Source organism: Pristis pectinata, chromosome 5, assembly GCF_009764475.1.
Source record: "Pristis pectinata isolate sPriPec2 chromosome 5, sPriPec2.1.pri, whole genome shotgun sequence".
NCBI classification, from domain to species: Eukaryota; Metazoa; Chordata; class Chondrichthyes; order Rhinopristiformes; family Pristidae; genus Pristis; species Pristis pectinata.
In genome coordinates, this window is record NC_067409.1 from 66,299,422 (window position 1) to 66,318,602 (window position 19,181).

At 37.4% G+C, this 19,181-nt stretch overlaps 1 protein-coding gene across 2 annotated transcripts in view; it reads right to left on the reverse strand.

Annotated features, from left to right (window-relative positions):
* Nucleotides 1-568: 568 nt before the first annotated feature.
* Nucleotides 569-19,181, reverse strand: part of macc1 (MET transcriptional regulator MACC1) — a 37,791-nt gene continuing 19,178 nt past the window's right edge. For both annotated transcript variants that reach the window (XM_052015707.1, XM_052015706.1), the window contains exons 2-5: nucleotides 11,729-11,842; nucleotides 8,567-10,629; nucleotides 2,212-2,400; nucleotides 569-2,118 (exon numbers count right to left, since the gene is read on the reverse strand). In XM_052015707.1, coding sequence (XP_051871667.1) covers nucleotides 1,906-2,118; nucleotides 2,212-2,400; nucleotides 8,567-10,629; nucleotides 11,729-11,831 — 2,568 coding nt within the window. In that variant the 5' untranslated portion in view covers nucleotides 11,832-11,842 and the 3' untranslated portion in view covers nucleotides 569-1,905. The remainder of the gene's footprint in view (nucleotides 2,119-2,211; nucleotides 2,401-8,566; nucleotides 10,630-11,728; nucleotides 11,843-19,181) is intronic.

Here is a 19,181-nt window from a genome sequence, read left to right on the forward strand (position 1 = left end):
TCGGTCAGGCCACTTGCCGAAGAGCATGGCCTTGCTCTTTGCGTGGTTGCACTTTGCCATCAATAACCCAGCCTCCTGATTCAGGGAATTGAACCCAGTCTTCTGATTCAGTAGTGAGGGTGGTACTAATAACCACCCTCACAATAACCATGGCTGGCCAGTACTAGTGTTGCATTTGTACAGTCTCTGGAATCTAATATGTGGTAGCAATCTCATATCAGTATCTGTGAAATTGATATCAATGTTTTATTATTACAGCCTGTATACTGTTTCTACTCTTAATTTTTTTTAAATTGGATATTTTATCCAATCATTCGTTACTAGGCAGCATCTGTGGGGAGAAAGGAATGGTCGACCTTTCATGTCAAAACCTTGCAATAAATTTTGTTTCCTCCTCCCCCCAAATGGAGCAGTAGGATATCTATGACAGGAAGTTCTGGATTTTCACAGTTAAGAATCCATGTGCATCTCCAGCTGTTGCTATACAATTCACTCCAATAATCATGAGCATGATTAGCTATTAACTGCTGTTTAATCTGGGCAATTAAAATAAATTGTAGATAAATCTCATCTGGAAAACTTTTATTGATAAACAGTACTTAATTGTTACAATTGCCCCTATAAAATAGTTGTACAATACTTGCATGAAAAATGGTTTAATTTATAACCCTGTTAAGTTCTATTATACTTAGCACTGTACAGCTTGCAATATTTTCTGCTTCAAAATTTTATATACATTAGGAAAATGAGACATTCCTGATATTCATTTTTTCTAGTAATAAGATGTATTATATTTATTAGACACAAAATCAAATGTAGAAGATCCAGTCCTAAAATACAACCAGGAAATGAGGGAAAATGAGTGTCTAGTTAACCAAATAAAATAGGTGAATACAAAAGGCAATAAAAAGAATACAACACTGGCTTTCACAAATTATTTTGTTAAGAATCCAAACCGTTATCCTACACACTAATTACTGAAGATCAGCAGTTGCATAGCGAAATGGCAGATGGCCATTCAGTTAGAAATAGTGAAAGTCATGCAAGTCAGAAAAGGTGGAAGCAGTTTTAAAAACAAAAGGCATATTTCCTCAAAATCTCCACTTTCCCTGTAACCAAATTTGGATTTTTATTTCTGTTATTGCAGGCAAGTTCCAGGAAATAATTCAAACCCACTGTTCATTTGTTTGTGTATTACATCTAGCACATTAGATGTTTTGGCAATAATCATCTGGATGCAGTGGAGAAAACACAAGGGGATTATCATGTTAATTCATGACCCCAATGATTCATTACAGGTTCAGATATTGGCTTGGTGCGGAATAATTCTCAAAGAGAAAATAATTGCACATTCAAATCCAAATACAGACACACGTTAGTGACAAAGTAAAATAAGAAAAAAATATCTGAGTTAGGTGAATTGGGCGATCATCCTGCCCTAAAAAACAAATCCTATGTGCAGTATACAGGATCTTTGCATGCTTCTGTTACATTAAAGCATTTGGAACATCAAGTAGAATTTAATTTGAATGTGATTATAATTTTCTGAATTTAAGTGTAAATTTCAGAGCAAATCTGACTTGAAAGCAAAATGAAACTAGGCTGCACATAGCCACTTTTCCCAGTGTTTTCCCAAGCATCATGAACTGCTTCCTTAATAAAAGTCATCCTGTATGAATATTGAATTGGATATGTTGGGAAAATAACATGATCAACTAATTTTTAAAAAAATTGCTCATCATTTTTCAGCTAATTTTTCAAGCCATAGGAGGCACACAAGCATCCTAAATCTCAACCTGTTATGTCTATCATACAAGCAAATATATTATAAGAAAACTCTGCTCTCATTCACCATGGGTTAAAAACTGATATTGCTTGTATTTCATAATGGTTTAAATAAATAAATTATTCCTCTTCATGCTTGGGGAATGCAGCGGCCCTTAATATTTCCATACAATTCACCAAAATAAGCACTCCAGTTAGATGTCTCCAATGCCTTGTAATTGGGCTTTTCATTTTATCCAGTGCATTTTGCAGTTCTTGTAGTACATCCCGGTATCCATCTCCAAACTTTGTGCTCCATGTGTAAAGAAAGTCATATGCAGGTTTCCACATGGTCTACAGAAACAAATAAATAGTGAATAAAAATTGTTGAAGAATTAATAACAGTTGTACAATCTACAGTGTACAATTGCGAAATCATCATCCTACCTCCTGGCTGACTTCTCCACTTCGAGTTCTGTGAGGTGCTTCATATGCATCCATTTGCTGTTTTGAGAGCTTGGCTAGTTTTTCTGCCAGCTCCCTCCAACGACTGCTGAGCTCCACAGCTGTTGAGAGCATAACAACATCCTGTACAAGACGAACCACTATTCCTTGGAAATCTAACTTTAACAGTCCCTACAAAATAAAGTATCAGTAAAAAAATAAGTTAGCACAACAAAGATTAAGCCTGCTTCCCTAATACATTTCTGAGACTTCTAGATTTAAAAAAAACCATTTTAGATGGTTATTAAAACTTTGCACTCAGCTGAAAACATCACAGCAACACCACATCTATTTTCACATCCTAATAAAAGTTATTCTGGTTTATTGAACTCCAAACAGATGCTTGAAGAGTTTGAAGGAGAAAAGGTCTGCAATTATTTGTTTGCATATAAATAATGTTTTGTACTTTTACAGCATATGCTTTCAATCACTTTCTCTTGGAATTTTTTCCAATAATTTCTCTGCCACTGATGCAAACTCACTGGCCTGTAATTACCTAACGTAGTTATAACATGTCTTGAAATTCTCTTCAATCTTTTGGTAGTGATATTTTGTGGCCCCATTTTTTCCTCCCAATTTCACTTTTAAGTACTCTGCTACACTCTGCATACATCTCAAGGATCTCTCCTGTTCTCAGTCACTTATATCTGATGTGTCTCAGTTTTATCTTTCATCAAACCCACAATATCCCTTGTCACCCAGGAATCCCTCATCTTGCCTTTCACCCTTACAGTCATATGTTGGCCCTGAACTCTCAATGTCTCACTTAAAAGATTCCCACTTGTTGGATGTTGTTCCACCCACAAGCTGCTGCACTCAATTTAGTTCCACCAGGTCCCTTCTTGCCTTACTGAAATCGACCTTTCCCCAACTTAGGACCTTAACTTTGAGATAATCTTATCCCTTTCCATAACTACCTTTGAAGTTGGAATTATGATCAGAATTCCCTGACTTGCCTGGCTTCACTTCCTAAGATTAGGTCAGAATCAGGTTTATCATCACGGGCATGTGTCATGAAATTTGTTGTTTTGCAGCAGCAGTACAGTACAAGACATAAAAATTACTATAAGTTACAAAAATAAATAAATAGCACAAAAGAGAAAAAGCAAAGTAGTGTTCATGGATCATTCAGAAATCTGATGGTGGAGGGGAAGAAGCTGTTCCTAAAATGTTGAGTCCCGGATGGTGAGGGTCCTTAATAATGGATGTTGCCTTCTTGGAGGCACTGCCTCTTGGAGATGTCCTCAATGGCAGGAAGGGTTGTGCCCATGATGGAGCTGGCTGAGTCTACAAGCCTCTGCAGCCTCATGCAATCCTGTGCATTGGAGCGTCCATACCAGTTGGTGATGCAACCCAGTCAGAATGCTCTCTACCGTACATCATGCTCTCCAATACAGCCCTGTCTCTAGTTGGAAAAATGACTGAGGTGGGACACCTCAGCTGCAGGCTCTGCAGGGATTCCTATTTGCTAGGACAGCCACTTTAACTAAGTAAGCCACAGTGCCATGTGCTATGGAACCACATGCATTTTATGTTAATATACAAAAGCATCCCAAGGCTCTTCATGGAGGCATAATGAAAAACATCTAACATGCAGGATACCCAGATTATAGGGTGCATGCTCATTCATGGAAAAGCTGGAACATACAATAAACAGCAAAATGTTTTTTTTAAGATGTCTGTATTAAATTCAGGGCAAGTTTGATCAAGTTCTTCAAATTGTTACAAATGTCAATTGCAACTCATTTAGCAGCAACATTGCCTTGGAACCAAATGTTTGTGGATTGAAGTCCTCCCCCACCCAATCTTTGGGCAGATAATTTTTAGGCACGCTTTAGGAGAGTGCTGTGTGGTGCCTTTTGAAGATCTTGACTCAAGGCCCACATATGTTCGCTCATAAATAATCCCATGCAACTATTTTGCAGGACAGCAAGGAACTGATCCTCGGTGCCCTGGTTGATTCATCAACTCGCATCCCAACAGTGATCATTCAGCTTTAAGGAAGATTGAAGTGTATAAAATGGCTGCCATATTTCCCACAGAATAATAGTGTCTACACTTCAAACCTTTTTCATTATCTGTAAAGTTTTTTGAATTATACCAAGGCTATCAATGGCACCATACAGGTCTTCTTTCTAGATCAACTTTAGTCTAAATTCATGCAAATATTGCAATAAACATTTTCTTGATAGTGTTTAGAATTCATGTTGGCATGTTACTTTCTTTAGCATGTTGAATTATCTTGAATGTCTTTGTTTTGATGAATATATTCATGGTCCATGTAAGAGTATCAGTACAGGTACCACCAATATCAAGATCAATTGGCATATTCCCAGATGCAAAGTTGTGGTTAGTTTAGTTCAACATAATATGATAACCAAAGTGCATATTGTCCAACACCATTGTTTGTCATAAAATATTTCATGAATTACCAAAGATACAGCTAGGGGGCAATGAAGCACAGGTGAAATGATGGAAAGAGAGAAAATGCCACATATTCAGATATTAATGAATAATTTGTTAAAATAGTGAAGTTCACAGTACTTACTACATTGAAAATGATGATTGGCAACAGGCAACTCCAACCAAAAAAGGGAAAGTTACCCAGTTGGAAAATATTAAAGTGGAGCTCAATATTTCATTTACATGTGGGGGGAAAAAGCTAAGTTTCTGGAGGAAAATTATATATTTAAAAATGCATCTTCAGGCAAACCAATCAATTGCTAAATGCTTTCTTTCCATAATTTGTTCAGGTTTATACATAATTTGTTCAGCCACTAAAACAAGGTACAATGAATTAGTAACCCAACAAGCAACTTTGGAAGTTGAGGAAGGAAATGTATCATGCCAACCAGAATTAGCTAAAGTATCTACAACTAATTAGTAAACAATTTTCCACAAGCCACCTTTTAATTTGTTTTTTTTAAATATCAAACATTGCCCTCCTACCTACTAGTGATTGGATCAAGTGAAATAGAATACATCAACTGCCATCAATTCATTACGTCTTGATGTCCATAATGTCCAAACTTCAACACAAGATAAATTACAAATATAATACTCCTGGTTGCAAGAGAGGAGATTAAGATTTCTTGCTCTAGTATCATTGAATTCATTAAAAAGATAAGAATTTTTTGTATAATAATAAGAAGTTTTTCCTTGACTGTCACTATTTTAACATTCAGGGCCTATGGTTGCTCTGGGGAAGATTGTCCTTTTCAGTTCCACTTAGTCCTTGTCAAGATCACCACCTTAAGGGTCATTTCTTTCATTCAGGGTATATCAAGAACAAAGATCAGATGTTTTTCTTTGTCTCATCTTTCCACCATGGTCCTTGTGGCACAAAGCTTAAGGGTGTAATTGTTTTGTGTTACATGTATGAAAAGCTGCAAATAAAAATATTGCACTTGGAAAGTTATTCTTAGAGTCAGAGTCATACAGCACAGTCCTTCAACCTGCTACATCTATGCTGACCTTCTTGCCCAGCTACACTAATCCTATTTTCCTGCAATAGGTCAATATCCTTCTATGCCTTGCCTATTCAAGTGCTTGCCTGAATGTCTCTTAAATGTAGTGATTGGATCCACCATCTCCTCCGGCAGCAAGTTCTAGATATCAACCACTCTTTGTGGAAACTGTCCCCTCAAATCCCTTTTAAATCTCTTTCCTCTCATCTTAAACCCATGCCCTCGTTTTTGATACTCTTACAATGGGAAAAAAGATTCTGATCACCTACACTACCCATGTCTCAATTTTATACACTCCATAAAGTCACTCCTCCACCTCCTTTGGTCCAAGGAAAACAAGCCCAGCCTATCCAATCTCTCCCCATAAATGAAGTCCTCCAACCCAAGCAATATCCTGGTGAATCTCCTCTGCACCCTCTCCAGCACAATCACATTCTTCCTATAATGCAGTGACCAGAACTGCACACAATACTCATGTGCAATCCAACCAGTGTTACTAAAGTTGCATTCATTTTCTCTTTAAAAACTTTGTGAAACAATTTTACTCCAATGAAGTGTTTTGGGACATTTTAAATATTAAAGGGCCTTTAAGAAATCCAGGTTGTTGTTATTCTAGTTGACAGGTACAAGCCAACTCAGTATTTGGAAACTGAAGCATGGGTAAAATTAGTTGTATCCACTCATGCATTAATTATCTCATTGCTGCTTTTGAAATACCTGAACAGACCAGCCTTGTTAATGCAGGTAAAATTATTAAGTTCAGATACTGTTTAAATTCTTAACACTTGCAAATTCACTGGTAGCAAGTATTCCATTAGAAGGTATGCAATTTTAGAATTTAGCTCCCATTCTGACATTTCTGAGGTATTTTCAGAATTTGAAATACAAAAAAATTCTATTAGAGTAAGTGACTTTTCTGAAAGAAAACCTTCTTGATCAAGATCTATAAAAGTTAGACTACTGATGACAAGTGAATCATAATGCATTGAGCAAAACATGAATAGGGGCATACCAAACTAATCACATCATCCTGAGCCGAGACAAGTTCTTCACTTAGATCAAGCCCACAGCACAAAATTGTCCCATATTTATCATCAAATGGTATTTTCACAACAGCTAAATGATGACTATATTTGAAATGCAAGATTACAAAGAACTGTAACAAAGAATTCATCAGCTTATGCAAAAGTCATATACTAAACCAAATTAAGCTATTACACTTCTGTTTCCAGGCAAAAATCAGAACTTGTCCACATTTGGACTCCAACACTTCCAAAGGCTTAAAGCATAAATGAACAATTTTCATTCTCAACAATTTATGATTTTCATAAGCAAACTGTGTGTATATTTTGAGAGGCGTTATTAATTCTGCAAGGCTGTAGAACTGTAAGGGTTTTGTTGATAAAACATCAAGTCCAGCAAAATCCTGGTGATATGGTAAATAACAGAATATTTAACCCAAAGGTTGCTGTCAGAGTAATTTTACTGTGTAGTAAACAAATTGGAAGTACAGAACAGTATGAATGCAAAGTGCAAGGATGTAAATAACAATAAAAGTTGGGGTTCTCACTGAAAGGTTAACTATTCACAGAATCTTAGAATTCTTTCAGCATTGGAAGAGTCCATTTGGCCTAATGTCTGTAGTGATTCGATGCAAGAGCAATCCAACCAGTCCCACTCTTCTACCCTCTCCCACAGCCCTGTAGGTTCTTTCCTCACAGATATCTATCCAGCTCTTAAATTCCATAATTGAATCTACCTCATTACATCTGGCATAACATTCCAGACCCCAACCATTAAAAAAAAATTCCATATTTACACTTTTGGTTTTCTACGAATCACCATTGTTCTTTGCTGCTTTAATTCTTGGTCCCCTCCCCCATCTCCAGACCTATGGGTATCCTGATTTTAAATACCTCCATCAAATCTCCTCTCGACCTCCCCTGCTCCAAAAGAGAGCTATTTCAGTTTCTCCAGTTCTACCGCAAAGTTTCTCATCCCTGGAATCATTTTGGTAAATCTTTTCAACACCTTTTGCAAAGCCTTTATATCTCTCCTAAAGTGTGGTAGCCAGAATTGGCTGCAGTATTCCATTTACACCACAGTGCTCCATCAACATAATTTACAAACCCATCTTGAAATCTTGAATTGATATTTTGCAATCAATTCCATGATGGTTATTTAAATATGTCACCATTTAAGTTTACTTTTTATTTCCACTCTACTTCATTTTCAGCCTAACATTAGTTATCAATGGAGATATCAACATGACAATATACATTGTTAACTTAAGGACATCTACCTTCCTTTGACATAAAGATATGAGAATTAGGAATGGCAGGCTATGTTACCTTTCAGGCCTGTGCTGCCATTTAATGTTATGGCTGATATACTTGTTGGTCAACTCCACTGACCTGACTGATCTTCATAACCCTTGATATTTTTTTTAAAAAAAATGTCCAAACATCTCTGAACTATGAACACATTTAGCTCTCTGGGGTACAGAATTCCAAAAGACGCACAGCCCATGATAGTCTTCATCATGGTTTTAAATAGGTGATCCTTTAGCCTTTAAAGTATTTCCATTAAACGAATCCTTGATAACACATCCCAAATTACACTGTCACATGGATGAATGTGATTGCTATTTTCCACAAAACAATGTACCACAAACAATAGTGAAATAAATGAGCAAATCAATTATTTACTTATGAATTTGCTTCGGGGGGAAAAAATTTGGACATCCACAAAATGCCACATCATAGGATCTCTACTATTGCCTGAACCATTGAAGGGTTTCCATTTAGAGTCACAGCCTTAAGACTACTTACCAGAACAATTTCATGCAGAAATTTTCTCTTTATCTTGTTACCGCTAGCGTGGCAGTCTTCTTTGAGTTTCTCCAGTATACATGCAACTCTTTCTGATTCACTCTCAACTGGAGTCCTAGAGATTTTATCCAGTGGGAGATCAGTGTATCCAAGCACTTCAGCAAATGGCTTCCAACTGGAAATATTCTCTGTGACAATTGCACGGACAGATGAATACATGTACGTCAGTTTCTTAAGAGGAAAGGTAATTTGATCAAGCAACATCTTGGTTGTAACTTTCACATCTGAAAAGTCCATGACCTGCTCCTTAGAAATAAGCTTCACATTTTTGCAATGCACAAGGCCAACCTTTCCACGCAAGAAACCAACATACCATTCTTTGGTTCTTGTTTGACCTATTACTTTGACTTTGTCCAACCCAAGTAGTGCAATAGTGTCACCTTTAAAATATTCCAATAAGTATTCAATTTTTGGTTGTCTCAGCACAGGCTTCAGGGCCACTCCATACTTAATAATATTTATCTCTCTCTCCTTAAATATGGGATGCTTGACAGATGATGTTTCATGTGAAGGACTGGGTGTTGGTGACTCTTTCCGTTTTTGATAACGTCTTTTCACATTTGACTTGGCTGTTGGCATAGGTGTCTGCACACTGAATTCTGTTATAATATCATGGTTGGCACCTTTAACCTGAATCACAAGTTGAAATGAATTAACTTCTCCAGTTTTAGACATAGACAATGAAAATGGCTGCCGAATTGTCCTACCCATTGTTAACAAGATTCTTTTAATTTGCTTGTTCTGATCGGTTTCCTGTACTTCATACTTTGTGTCAGAGGGAAGAATTGAAAATTGAAGATCTTGCGGCCTCTCTAAATGAAATTGATGTTTTCCCCAAAGTTGAAGAACAACCGGTGGCAAATTTTTATTGTTTTTCTTCATATCTGCAAGTCTCTGTGGGATTTCATTGTGACAAAAGATTGTGCAAACTGCAGTAAAAACTGGATGAATGTGTTTGGGGCCATAAACTCCAATAGTAATCATTTTGTTAAGATAATCCCATACTGTCAATGCTGGAGGCTGAATGGATCTTGCTTCAATCGCTGGTACAATATACATACAAGGACTCAAATTTTCGAGTTTTACTTGCATAACATCTTTGTATATATAAATATTGTGCACCTTCTCAAAAGGGCCCTCTTTACCAGCACTCCAAAGGCATACAACTTCAGTCATAACTTGACTCATTGGATCAGTTTTCACCTCAGCTGTCACCTTCATATCCAAAGAGATAAAATCTCTAGTGTTGAAATTGCTCAGTTTTAGCTCCAATAATGGCCCAATAGTTGTACAACAATCATTATTAAGCACCTGAGGTGGTTCAAGCAAGGACTTTATTGCCACTTCTTGGATTTCACCAGGTGGAACATGACCTTCAGGTATATGAACACTTACATCTGATTCAGGCAAATGAAGTGATCCCCCTTTATGGTCCATCTTACAGATGATATGTGTTTCAACAGCCTGGGTTTGCCCCCATCCAGGATTTTGACTTACCATATCCAAATCAAGGCATGATCTAGTTAATTGTCTATGGCTCAGCCATGCCATTTTGTAAGCTTCTCTGTCATTTTGAAAAGATTCCAAATTCGGGGCAATAAATTGGCTCACTGGACGATTCTGAGGAACAACTTCTTTGTTTGAAAAATCCAAAATATCCGAAGCACTTTTCCACCTTCCATGCTGCTTTGCAAACGGTCTTCCAATATAGATCAGGTTGTCAATATCCAATCCATCAGCTGAGGAGCCAATGGATTCTGCAGTCCTTGGATTATCAAACAGTAACAGTGTGTTCTTATTTAATGCAGATGATGGGTTTACTATATTACTGTCACTTTCTTTGGCAATGTCGTCTAAAAATGGGTTTGATCCTGACAGACCATTCCAAAATGGATTTGTGCTCTGAGAAACAGCATAGTTAGGCTGGTCAAATACTAGCTTATCCCAGTCTTGTAATAGATCAGATTCTTGTCCATTCGAAATTCCCGGAAAATTGCTGTTCTCTACGGAGGAGAAGGTTGGAAACAATATGTCATAGAATAAAAAATATGAATGGGTAATAAAGTGCCAAATGCCAAAAGAAAAACATGAATGCAAACAAGACAATCATGAAAAACAAAATTTCCAACTCTGAATAACAATGGCTGTTTATTTTGATTCTTATCCAGGGCATAGAAACTTCATAGCCCTGGTCTTTCAGGATGAAACGATCACACATTGTATCAGAATGCCAATCAAAATAGAGTCCTGGTCTTCACTTTAAATTAGGGAGTTGCAGATGCCCACTGCAAGTTTGGAGATAGTTCACCAATGAAGGCACCAACAATCTCAGGCTGCAGCAATGGTGATATCAGCATTTGACCAAGTCCTGGACTTTACCATTAAACCCATATACTCAGGCCCTTCGGCCCACAAAGCTGTGTCGAACATGTCCCTGCCCTAGAAATTACTAGGCTACCCATAGCCCTCTATTTTTCTCATCTCCACGTACCTATCCAACAGTCTCTCAAAAGACCCTATCGTATCCGCCGCCACCACCATTGCCGGCAGCCCATTCCACACACTCACCACTCTGAGTAAAACACTTACCCCTGACATCTCCTCTATACCTACTCCCCAGCACCTTAAACCTATGTCTTCTTATGGCCACCATTTCAGCCCTGGGGAAAAGCCTCTGACTATCCACCCGATCAATGCCTCTCATCATCTTATATACCTCTGTCAGGTCCCCCCTCATCCTCCTTCGCTCCAAGGAGAAAAGGCCGAGTTCCCTCAACCTGCTTTCATAAGGCATGCTTCGCATTCCAGGCAGCATCCTTGTAAATCTCCTCTGCACCCTCTCTATGGCTTCCACATCCTTCCTGTAATGAGGCGACCAGAACTGAGCACAGTACTCCAAGCGGGGTCTGACCAGGGTCCTATATAGCTGCAACAATACCTCCTGGCTTCTAAATTCAATTCCACGATTGATGAAGGACAATACACCATATGCCTTCTTAACCACAGAGTCAACCTGCGTAGCCACTTTGAGCGTCCTATGGACTTGGACCCCAAGATCTGTGGTAAACCAGAACTGGATTAAAAATGTATCAATTTCAGTACCTTTTAAAAATACATGAGTAGCTGATGGGTTTTCATCCAGGTCAATTAGTGTTCCTTCTGACTTGCTGCGTGCATGTCTAGGAGAATGTGTTCTGCCAGCCATTTTGATTGGTTCTGCCAACAGTAAAGATAAACTGGTAAGCATTATGATTTTTCATTGTAATGGACAAAAATGGATACCTAGCCAAATATTTCATATTCCTGAAAACATTTCCAAATATTTATTGGTACAATCAAATTTTAACATAATAACATATTTGCTGTTAATGTACTTTCCAAGAAAACAGTCAGAAATTCCAACCTGTACGTATGCACTGCTTCAAGGAATGCAGCTCGAGATCAGTTAAATTGTTTCACTCTATGCTTCAATTAATCCAACTATTCACTGTTAATGTATCAGTTGAGTAGGTACTGAAGTACATGAGCAAACAGACACCTGGAACGAAGTGGCACATTCTGTATACACCATACTCTGCACTCAGCACCAGTATTTAAACCAAGAGCTAAAACATGACCTGATCCAATCTATCTGCTGTGCAGCAAGTCAAGATAAGAGGGAAGGAGGGGAGAGAGGGAGGGGAGGGAGTGAGAGTTAGCGAGTACAAAAACAGAGCAGCTAACAATCTTCTGGCTTTTCCCACTCATTTTAGTCTTGAACTTAAGTTACCTTCAGGGCAAACACCTGATCTGTTTGATCATTTAATAAAAATGTATTTTAGGAAAAGTAAATTATTCATCTGGGGATTCTTATTAAAAAAAAATTCTGATTATTTTGTTTTAAACCAAACACTATGTATAACGTCCATACCATTTATTCGTTCCTTACAAAGCATGTTCTGCTTCCGATTCACTTGTTCCTTGTATTCACAATAGTAAAGTAATAGTGAATCTTAGATTTAGAAGCAATAAAGAATTCCAGTGAGGATAGTGTCCTTCACATAATACATAAAAAACTAAATGTACATGCAGCATATTGAACTTTCAAGCCTGGATCTATCATTATCTGAGAAATTTTGTTATTAAATGCATTCACCTGTATAATAAAATTTTGATCAAAGGGAAACAAGCAAGGAATTCATCCCCAAAGACACCCCATGGGTCTCCTGAAAATCTTTCAATTGGATAAGACTCCAGGGCCTGATAGGACTTTTCCCAGGAGACTAAGGGAAGCAAGAAAGGAGATTGTTGGAGCATTGGCTGAGATCTTTGTATCCTCTTTAGCCATGGGCGAGGTCCCAGAAGACTGGAGAATAGCCAATGCCTTTCCCTAAAGGTGGGCAACTGGGACAAACTAGGAAACTATAGGCCAGGGAGCCTTACATCAGTGGTAGGCAAGTTATTGATGAAGATTATTTTTTTTGTAGGGACAGGATTTACTTGCATTTGGAAAAGCATAGATTCATTAGGGATAATCAGGATGGCTTTGTGTGGGGAGGTGGGGGTATGGTAAGGGGAGGAGGAGTTTTGTTTTAAGGTTTTTTTTTTGAGGTGGTGACGAAAATGATGATGGTAGGGCAGTGGATGTTGTCTACGTGGGCTTTAGTAAAGCACTTAACAAGGTCCCTCATGGCAAGCTGGTCCAAAAGATTAAGTCACATAGGATTCACAGTGAGTTGGTAGATTGGATAGAAAATTGGCTTGGTCATAGAAGACGGTGGAGGGGTGTTTAACTGACTGGAGGTCTATGACCAGTTGGTGGTGTTCTGCAAGGATCAGTACTGGGACCCCTCCAAATAGGCCTGATTAGTAAGTTTGCAGATGCCATGAAATTTGGTGGAGCTGTGGATAGTGAGGAAGGATGTCAAAGGATACATCAGGATATAAATCTGTTGGAAATTTAGGCAGAGAAATAGTAGATAGTGTTTAAGGTGAGGCGATGCATTTTGTGAGGTCAAATGCAAGAGGAAAGTATACAGAAAATGACAAGACCCTTAGGAGCACTGGTGTGCAGAGCATATAGATGAGTGGTAGAATCTGGGGCGAGTTGATGGAAATGTGTTGAATATAAAACAGTATTAGTGTATGCTTGATGGTTTGCATTTACTCAATGGTCTGAAGGGCCTGTTTCTGTGCTTATGACAATATCTATAAACAGTGCGGTTTTTACCCATAAGCATGTGTTAATACCAGAGGTCCCTCATTGAGGCACAGGAAGGTAGGGGCTAATTAGTGTGGCAGAGATTGTAATGACTTGTATGGACTTGAATAACAAAAATTATATGACGGTGAAAAACACACAATATTGCTGTCCATTATACTGAACATCAACAAATAATTCTTGTGTTCAAAACATCAAGGTCATACTGGTAACTCTTTAATTCATGTCTCCTTGCCAATCTGCTGTGCGGATTGTTCCTTGCATTTTGATGCAACAAGTGAAGCCTTGCATCTTTAAGATCCAATAAACATCAACTATTGGCAAAATAGGTGCTGCATACCTGATGACGGAATAAATGCATGGAAAGCCTTTTAGCATAATACAGATTTTGGTGGCTTTTTACAATGGATTACCCTCATTGCATACACCTTTCATTGTTGGTTCCAGTCAGGTCACAATAACACAGCTGAAGTAATGGGATGAACAAAATCAATAGTTTTTGTAAATGGGATGAGAACTGGAAGAGCCCTACATTCCAGAAAGGTGATATAGATCATTACTTTGTTAGATCAGAAAATTAAGATAATTTATTTCCAAGCAAACCTTAAACTTCACTTTGTGTTTCTCCCCAAGATATGTTCCCATTTTTCTTTTCAAATGCTGCACTAATCAGTTCTTGCTTAATATCCCTTGCATTTTCACCTCTGAAGTCTTCTTCTGTGTTCTCCAGTCTGTCTCTGTATTTTCCGATTATTCTACTCCTATTCACAGCCACTTATTCTACCTTGTCATTTTTTATCCACAATTTCAATCACATATGCAAATCATTCAACATCCATCACCTCCCACCTTCTTCCAATACCACTTCCTTCTACATCCATCTTAAAAACTACACTTTCATATTACCTGCTTATCCTTTGGTCACAAATTCACATTTCTGCAGCTTTTGTCATGCACAATATTCCCTCACCAACACTTCTCCCCAAAAAACTCTATACTTGATTCTTCTTTGGGCATGGTCCTCTATTGCTCTACAAGGGTGGAGATTTTAGCATTTGGATTTAGCCATGAATCATCACATTTTCTTAAAATACTCCTGTTATACTGACATCATATTGTGACTGCACTAGGATATTCTTCAACTAGACATCAGAATAACCAAAGCCATTTTTTCCCCCAATCCTGCCAAAAATTGTCTTTTGGCTCAGACCCTCAATGCTAACCCTTCAGGCTGAAGCATATAATGGGTTTCCACAACTTTGCTTCAACACTCTCATTTAATTCAATCCGAAGATAACATACTTCAGAACATTCCTTTCCAACCATTCTGGGACCCAACAGTTCTTCCAAGTGAAGCACTGGTTCACTTGCGCCCTTTTGCTTTATTTTAGAACAATGCTGCCTCAACTCAATCTTTTACTTTAATTCCACAGCAACTTTTGTGTATATTTGGTAGCCTCAGGACAAGTTCCAGCCTCTGACTTCTCCTTACCTTTCAAATTCAAAATGTTTGCCTGATCTCTAACACTCCTATCCCTCTGCAACTTTTCTGGTCTAACCACCATAACTATTCTTTCACACACCACCTGCCTCGCACATGGTTCCTGCCATTCAAAAAAATTTCATGTTCCTCACTGCCCATACTTTGCTCAGCATGCTTTTCATTTTGTTCTCAAGTTCACTGTCCATTTATCCCTTTCCTAGATCTACAATGCATTCCAAGCTCCATGCATGCATTGCATTGAAAACTGGTTTGCTCTAAATAATTGGGCAATCTGAGGCACAATGCACAAAGATATAACTGATAAGTTTGTCTACTCATGTTGCCTGCAAGTCCAAGGAGCAGAAAATTAAAACACAATGTGCAGCTGTTCAATATTTGAATAATCAGACATTCATGCAATTTATTATTTTAAATACAAGGAAATTTAAAACTATTGAAGATCCACCTGGATTTTCAAGAACTATGATTTCTCACTACAAGTACAGAAGTGCTCCTGTGAAAGAATCTGCTAGATTATCAAAATTATGTACAGTTGCACTTTGGAACCCTCCTCCTCCATGTTTTCTTGGACTGTTTCCTGTTAGCCAGCTGCAAAAGAACAAAATGTTATTCTTTACTAAGCCTCTCTGCCTGTGGTGTTATGGCTTTCACTCATGAATAATGAGCTAAAAATTATAACACTCAGATTTGTTCAGCTTGGAAGAAATCCTTACAGTTCACACATTCTTATTAATTCCATCAATAGTATGAAGAAAAATCTAAATTACACACAAGCAAAATTTATGCTGTCACCACTTTTCTACACTCTTTCAATCATATACATCCATGATTATTTTTACCAATTTACCAAGAAATACTTGAATTGCAAAGAAATACAATTACTAATATTTTTACTTTATGTCATGCATTTCACAAGCTATGACAAAAACAGCATAATACAACAACTCATGTTAAAATACTATATAGTTTACTAGAAATGAAGCTTATAGAGAGAAAATGGGAGAATTTTTAGCAAACTCAAATCCCACCACTTTCAGGCTTTGATAAAACTATCTTCTCATTATCATAACCTCCCATGCTCGATCAGGCGTTTTGCTCAACACAGAGACTGTTGGTTGATTTACACAGTGGAATCTTAAAAATGTCCTTTGCATTAAAGTTGAGGTGTGTATATAATTAGCAGAAATTTGTGTTAAGCAAATTAATTTTTGACTGGGGAAAAGTGTGCAGTAAGATTGCCACTGGCACAGTATGAAGGTTGCTGTTTTTGTTTAAATTATGTATGAATAACTCAAGATAAACATAAGAAATAATTTAAAGTTTGGAGATGATACAGGATTTTGCCACATAATAAGCCAAAACTATCTGCATTGACAAGCCGCAGACATCGGATGCCAACTTGTGGTTGTCTTATTGATAGATTCCTTCACAGTCCCCAGTGACAAGGTCCTGAGTGGTGGGACTTAAGTAATCTGACAGCACTAAGTGTCTAGGCACACGCATACACACAAGTCCTGCTCGCAAAAGGTCCGAAAAATCTTTGACAGAACCTTTAAAACCCATTTCCTCATTCCCTGATGTTCAAAAAAATATTAAAACATCAATTAAAATGATGAACTTTTCTGATACTGTGTCAGATTTGAACCAGCACAAGTTTAGTAGACATAAATACCAAGGTATTGCAGCAAGCGTGTGCTGTGGTTAAACTTCATAAGAAATACAATGGAACACAGTCAGCAAACCTCAGCCAAAAGCAGACAGCAATTTTGGGAGATCCATGTTTACATTAAAATTCTGTTCTTGGGTGTAGTCGTGCAGAGAAATTAATGTAGTTTGGCACAAAGTGCGTGTATTTCCCAGTAAATTTTGGCTTCATAAACCATTGGATATTTCAGAGATACAGATGACCAAAATACAAAGGAATGTGGGATATGCAATTTACAGCAGATGAAAGCACGAAAAGTGATGCAGTTTGAGAGGAATAACATGGGAAAGGCAATAGAATTTACAGGGCAGGAAAAACAAATATAAATTAACTGCAGATGCTGGAAATGTGAAATAAAACCAGGAAATCTAGAAACACTCAGCAGGTCCGGCAGCATCTGTGGAAGAAACAGTTAACATTTCAGGTTGAAGACACTTCGTCAGATGGTAGTTCTGACAAAAGGTCTTCAACCTGAAATTAACTTTTGATTCTCTCCATCGATGCTGTCTGACCTGAGTGTTTCAAGCATATTCAAAATTTACATGACATTATTTTGAGCAAGATGGGGAACAGAGGAATCACACAGTGCACATTCAAAATTGTTGGGTCAAGATGAAAAAGCACTTTAGAAAGGTGTATATTTGACTTAAGTATAAGGAACTGAATAAAATAAAAACAATGTTGTCCTGTTAAACTTTTAAATCAATCACTTGTTTGGCCTCAGTGGGAACATTCAGCGTTATTCTTGGCAGCACAATTTAAGAAGGTGAAAGTGATCTTGGAGATGTTTTCGTCTCAGTAAATTTCCTATTTACAATGGATGAAGGCCTTCATTATGTAGAGAGATCGAAAAATTGAGATTGCTCTCCTTAAAGCTCAAAGAGAACCACAACAGCAGTATTTAGGAATTTTGTTTTTGGCCCAGCACAGAGATAACTGCACTATAGAAATAAGAGAATAACAGGCATTTTGCTCCACATTTCAAATGACTTCACTCAAACTCCCATACACATCAGAACAATTACATTAACATTTCAAAGTTTTAACATTATACTCCCATTACAACTTGTTTGTTAAATTGTTTCTCTCCACACCAAGAACATTTAGTTGAAGTGTAAATACTATAAATAGAGGGAAAGACACCCTAATACCACTTAAAATTACAGCTTGTTTAATTTCTGAAATATGCATTATAATGTGTACCATGATGGTTTTGGAATCAATGGTCTCATCTGTATTTGCTATCTGCCATATCTCCCCTTGATAGTTAACACATGGAACTATTTTCAGTTACTTCATAATTTCAGATCGCCTGTATTGTTTGGGTAAGCAAATTGGTATTCAGTTTTTTTTCCCCCCAGTGGAAAATTATTTCTGAAAACATATTCTGCTGATCTTGTATATTCCATTCATATAACTCAGCATTTCAAGATTGAAATTAGTGGCTGTCTTTTGCATACATGAAAGATAGCAGCATTCAGTAAGTGGTTACACAGGCATGGATTTGGAGAACACAATGAAAAGTTAGCAGCTGTAAGGAAGGACAAATCAATTGGTCGACTGGATTAGATGTAAAGAAAATTCAATGAGAAGTGTTCAATGTCATGAGTAATGTGGGTCCCATTTCTTTTGTTCTGATTAAATCTATCACAATGACACATTAACTACGTCTGCTGCACACAATTACAGGAATTTGAAAAATGTTGGTTTCTGAATAAAAGACAGCTAAATCAATAAAGGCATGTTGTGAGCCTGTTGCTTAACTTTCCCCTTTATTTCCCAGACTTAACAATGTGAAGTATGCAAAACATTTCATTTTATTTAAACCACTTAGCTTAAAGGGGGCTACAGAGCACTACTTTTAATAAAGTGGAATTTACCTGAAATGGTTAATATACCATTTTCCATTGTTTCTAAAAACATGAGTCACATCCCCAAAATAATCACTGAATTAATTCATGTAAAATAAGCAATTTGCTGTATTGCTATATCCAGATTTTAGCTATGAAGCAGCCATATGGACTGCTTACTGTTTTCAAAATAATTAACAACAGTAATGTGTGCAAAATGCAAAGAGTGAGCACCACTATTCCTCACAATAACATCTAAAAAATATTTCTGCCGACGTAAAGTGACCTACAATGTG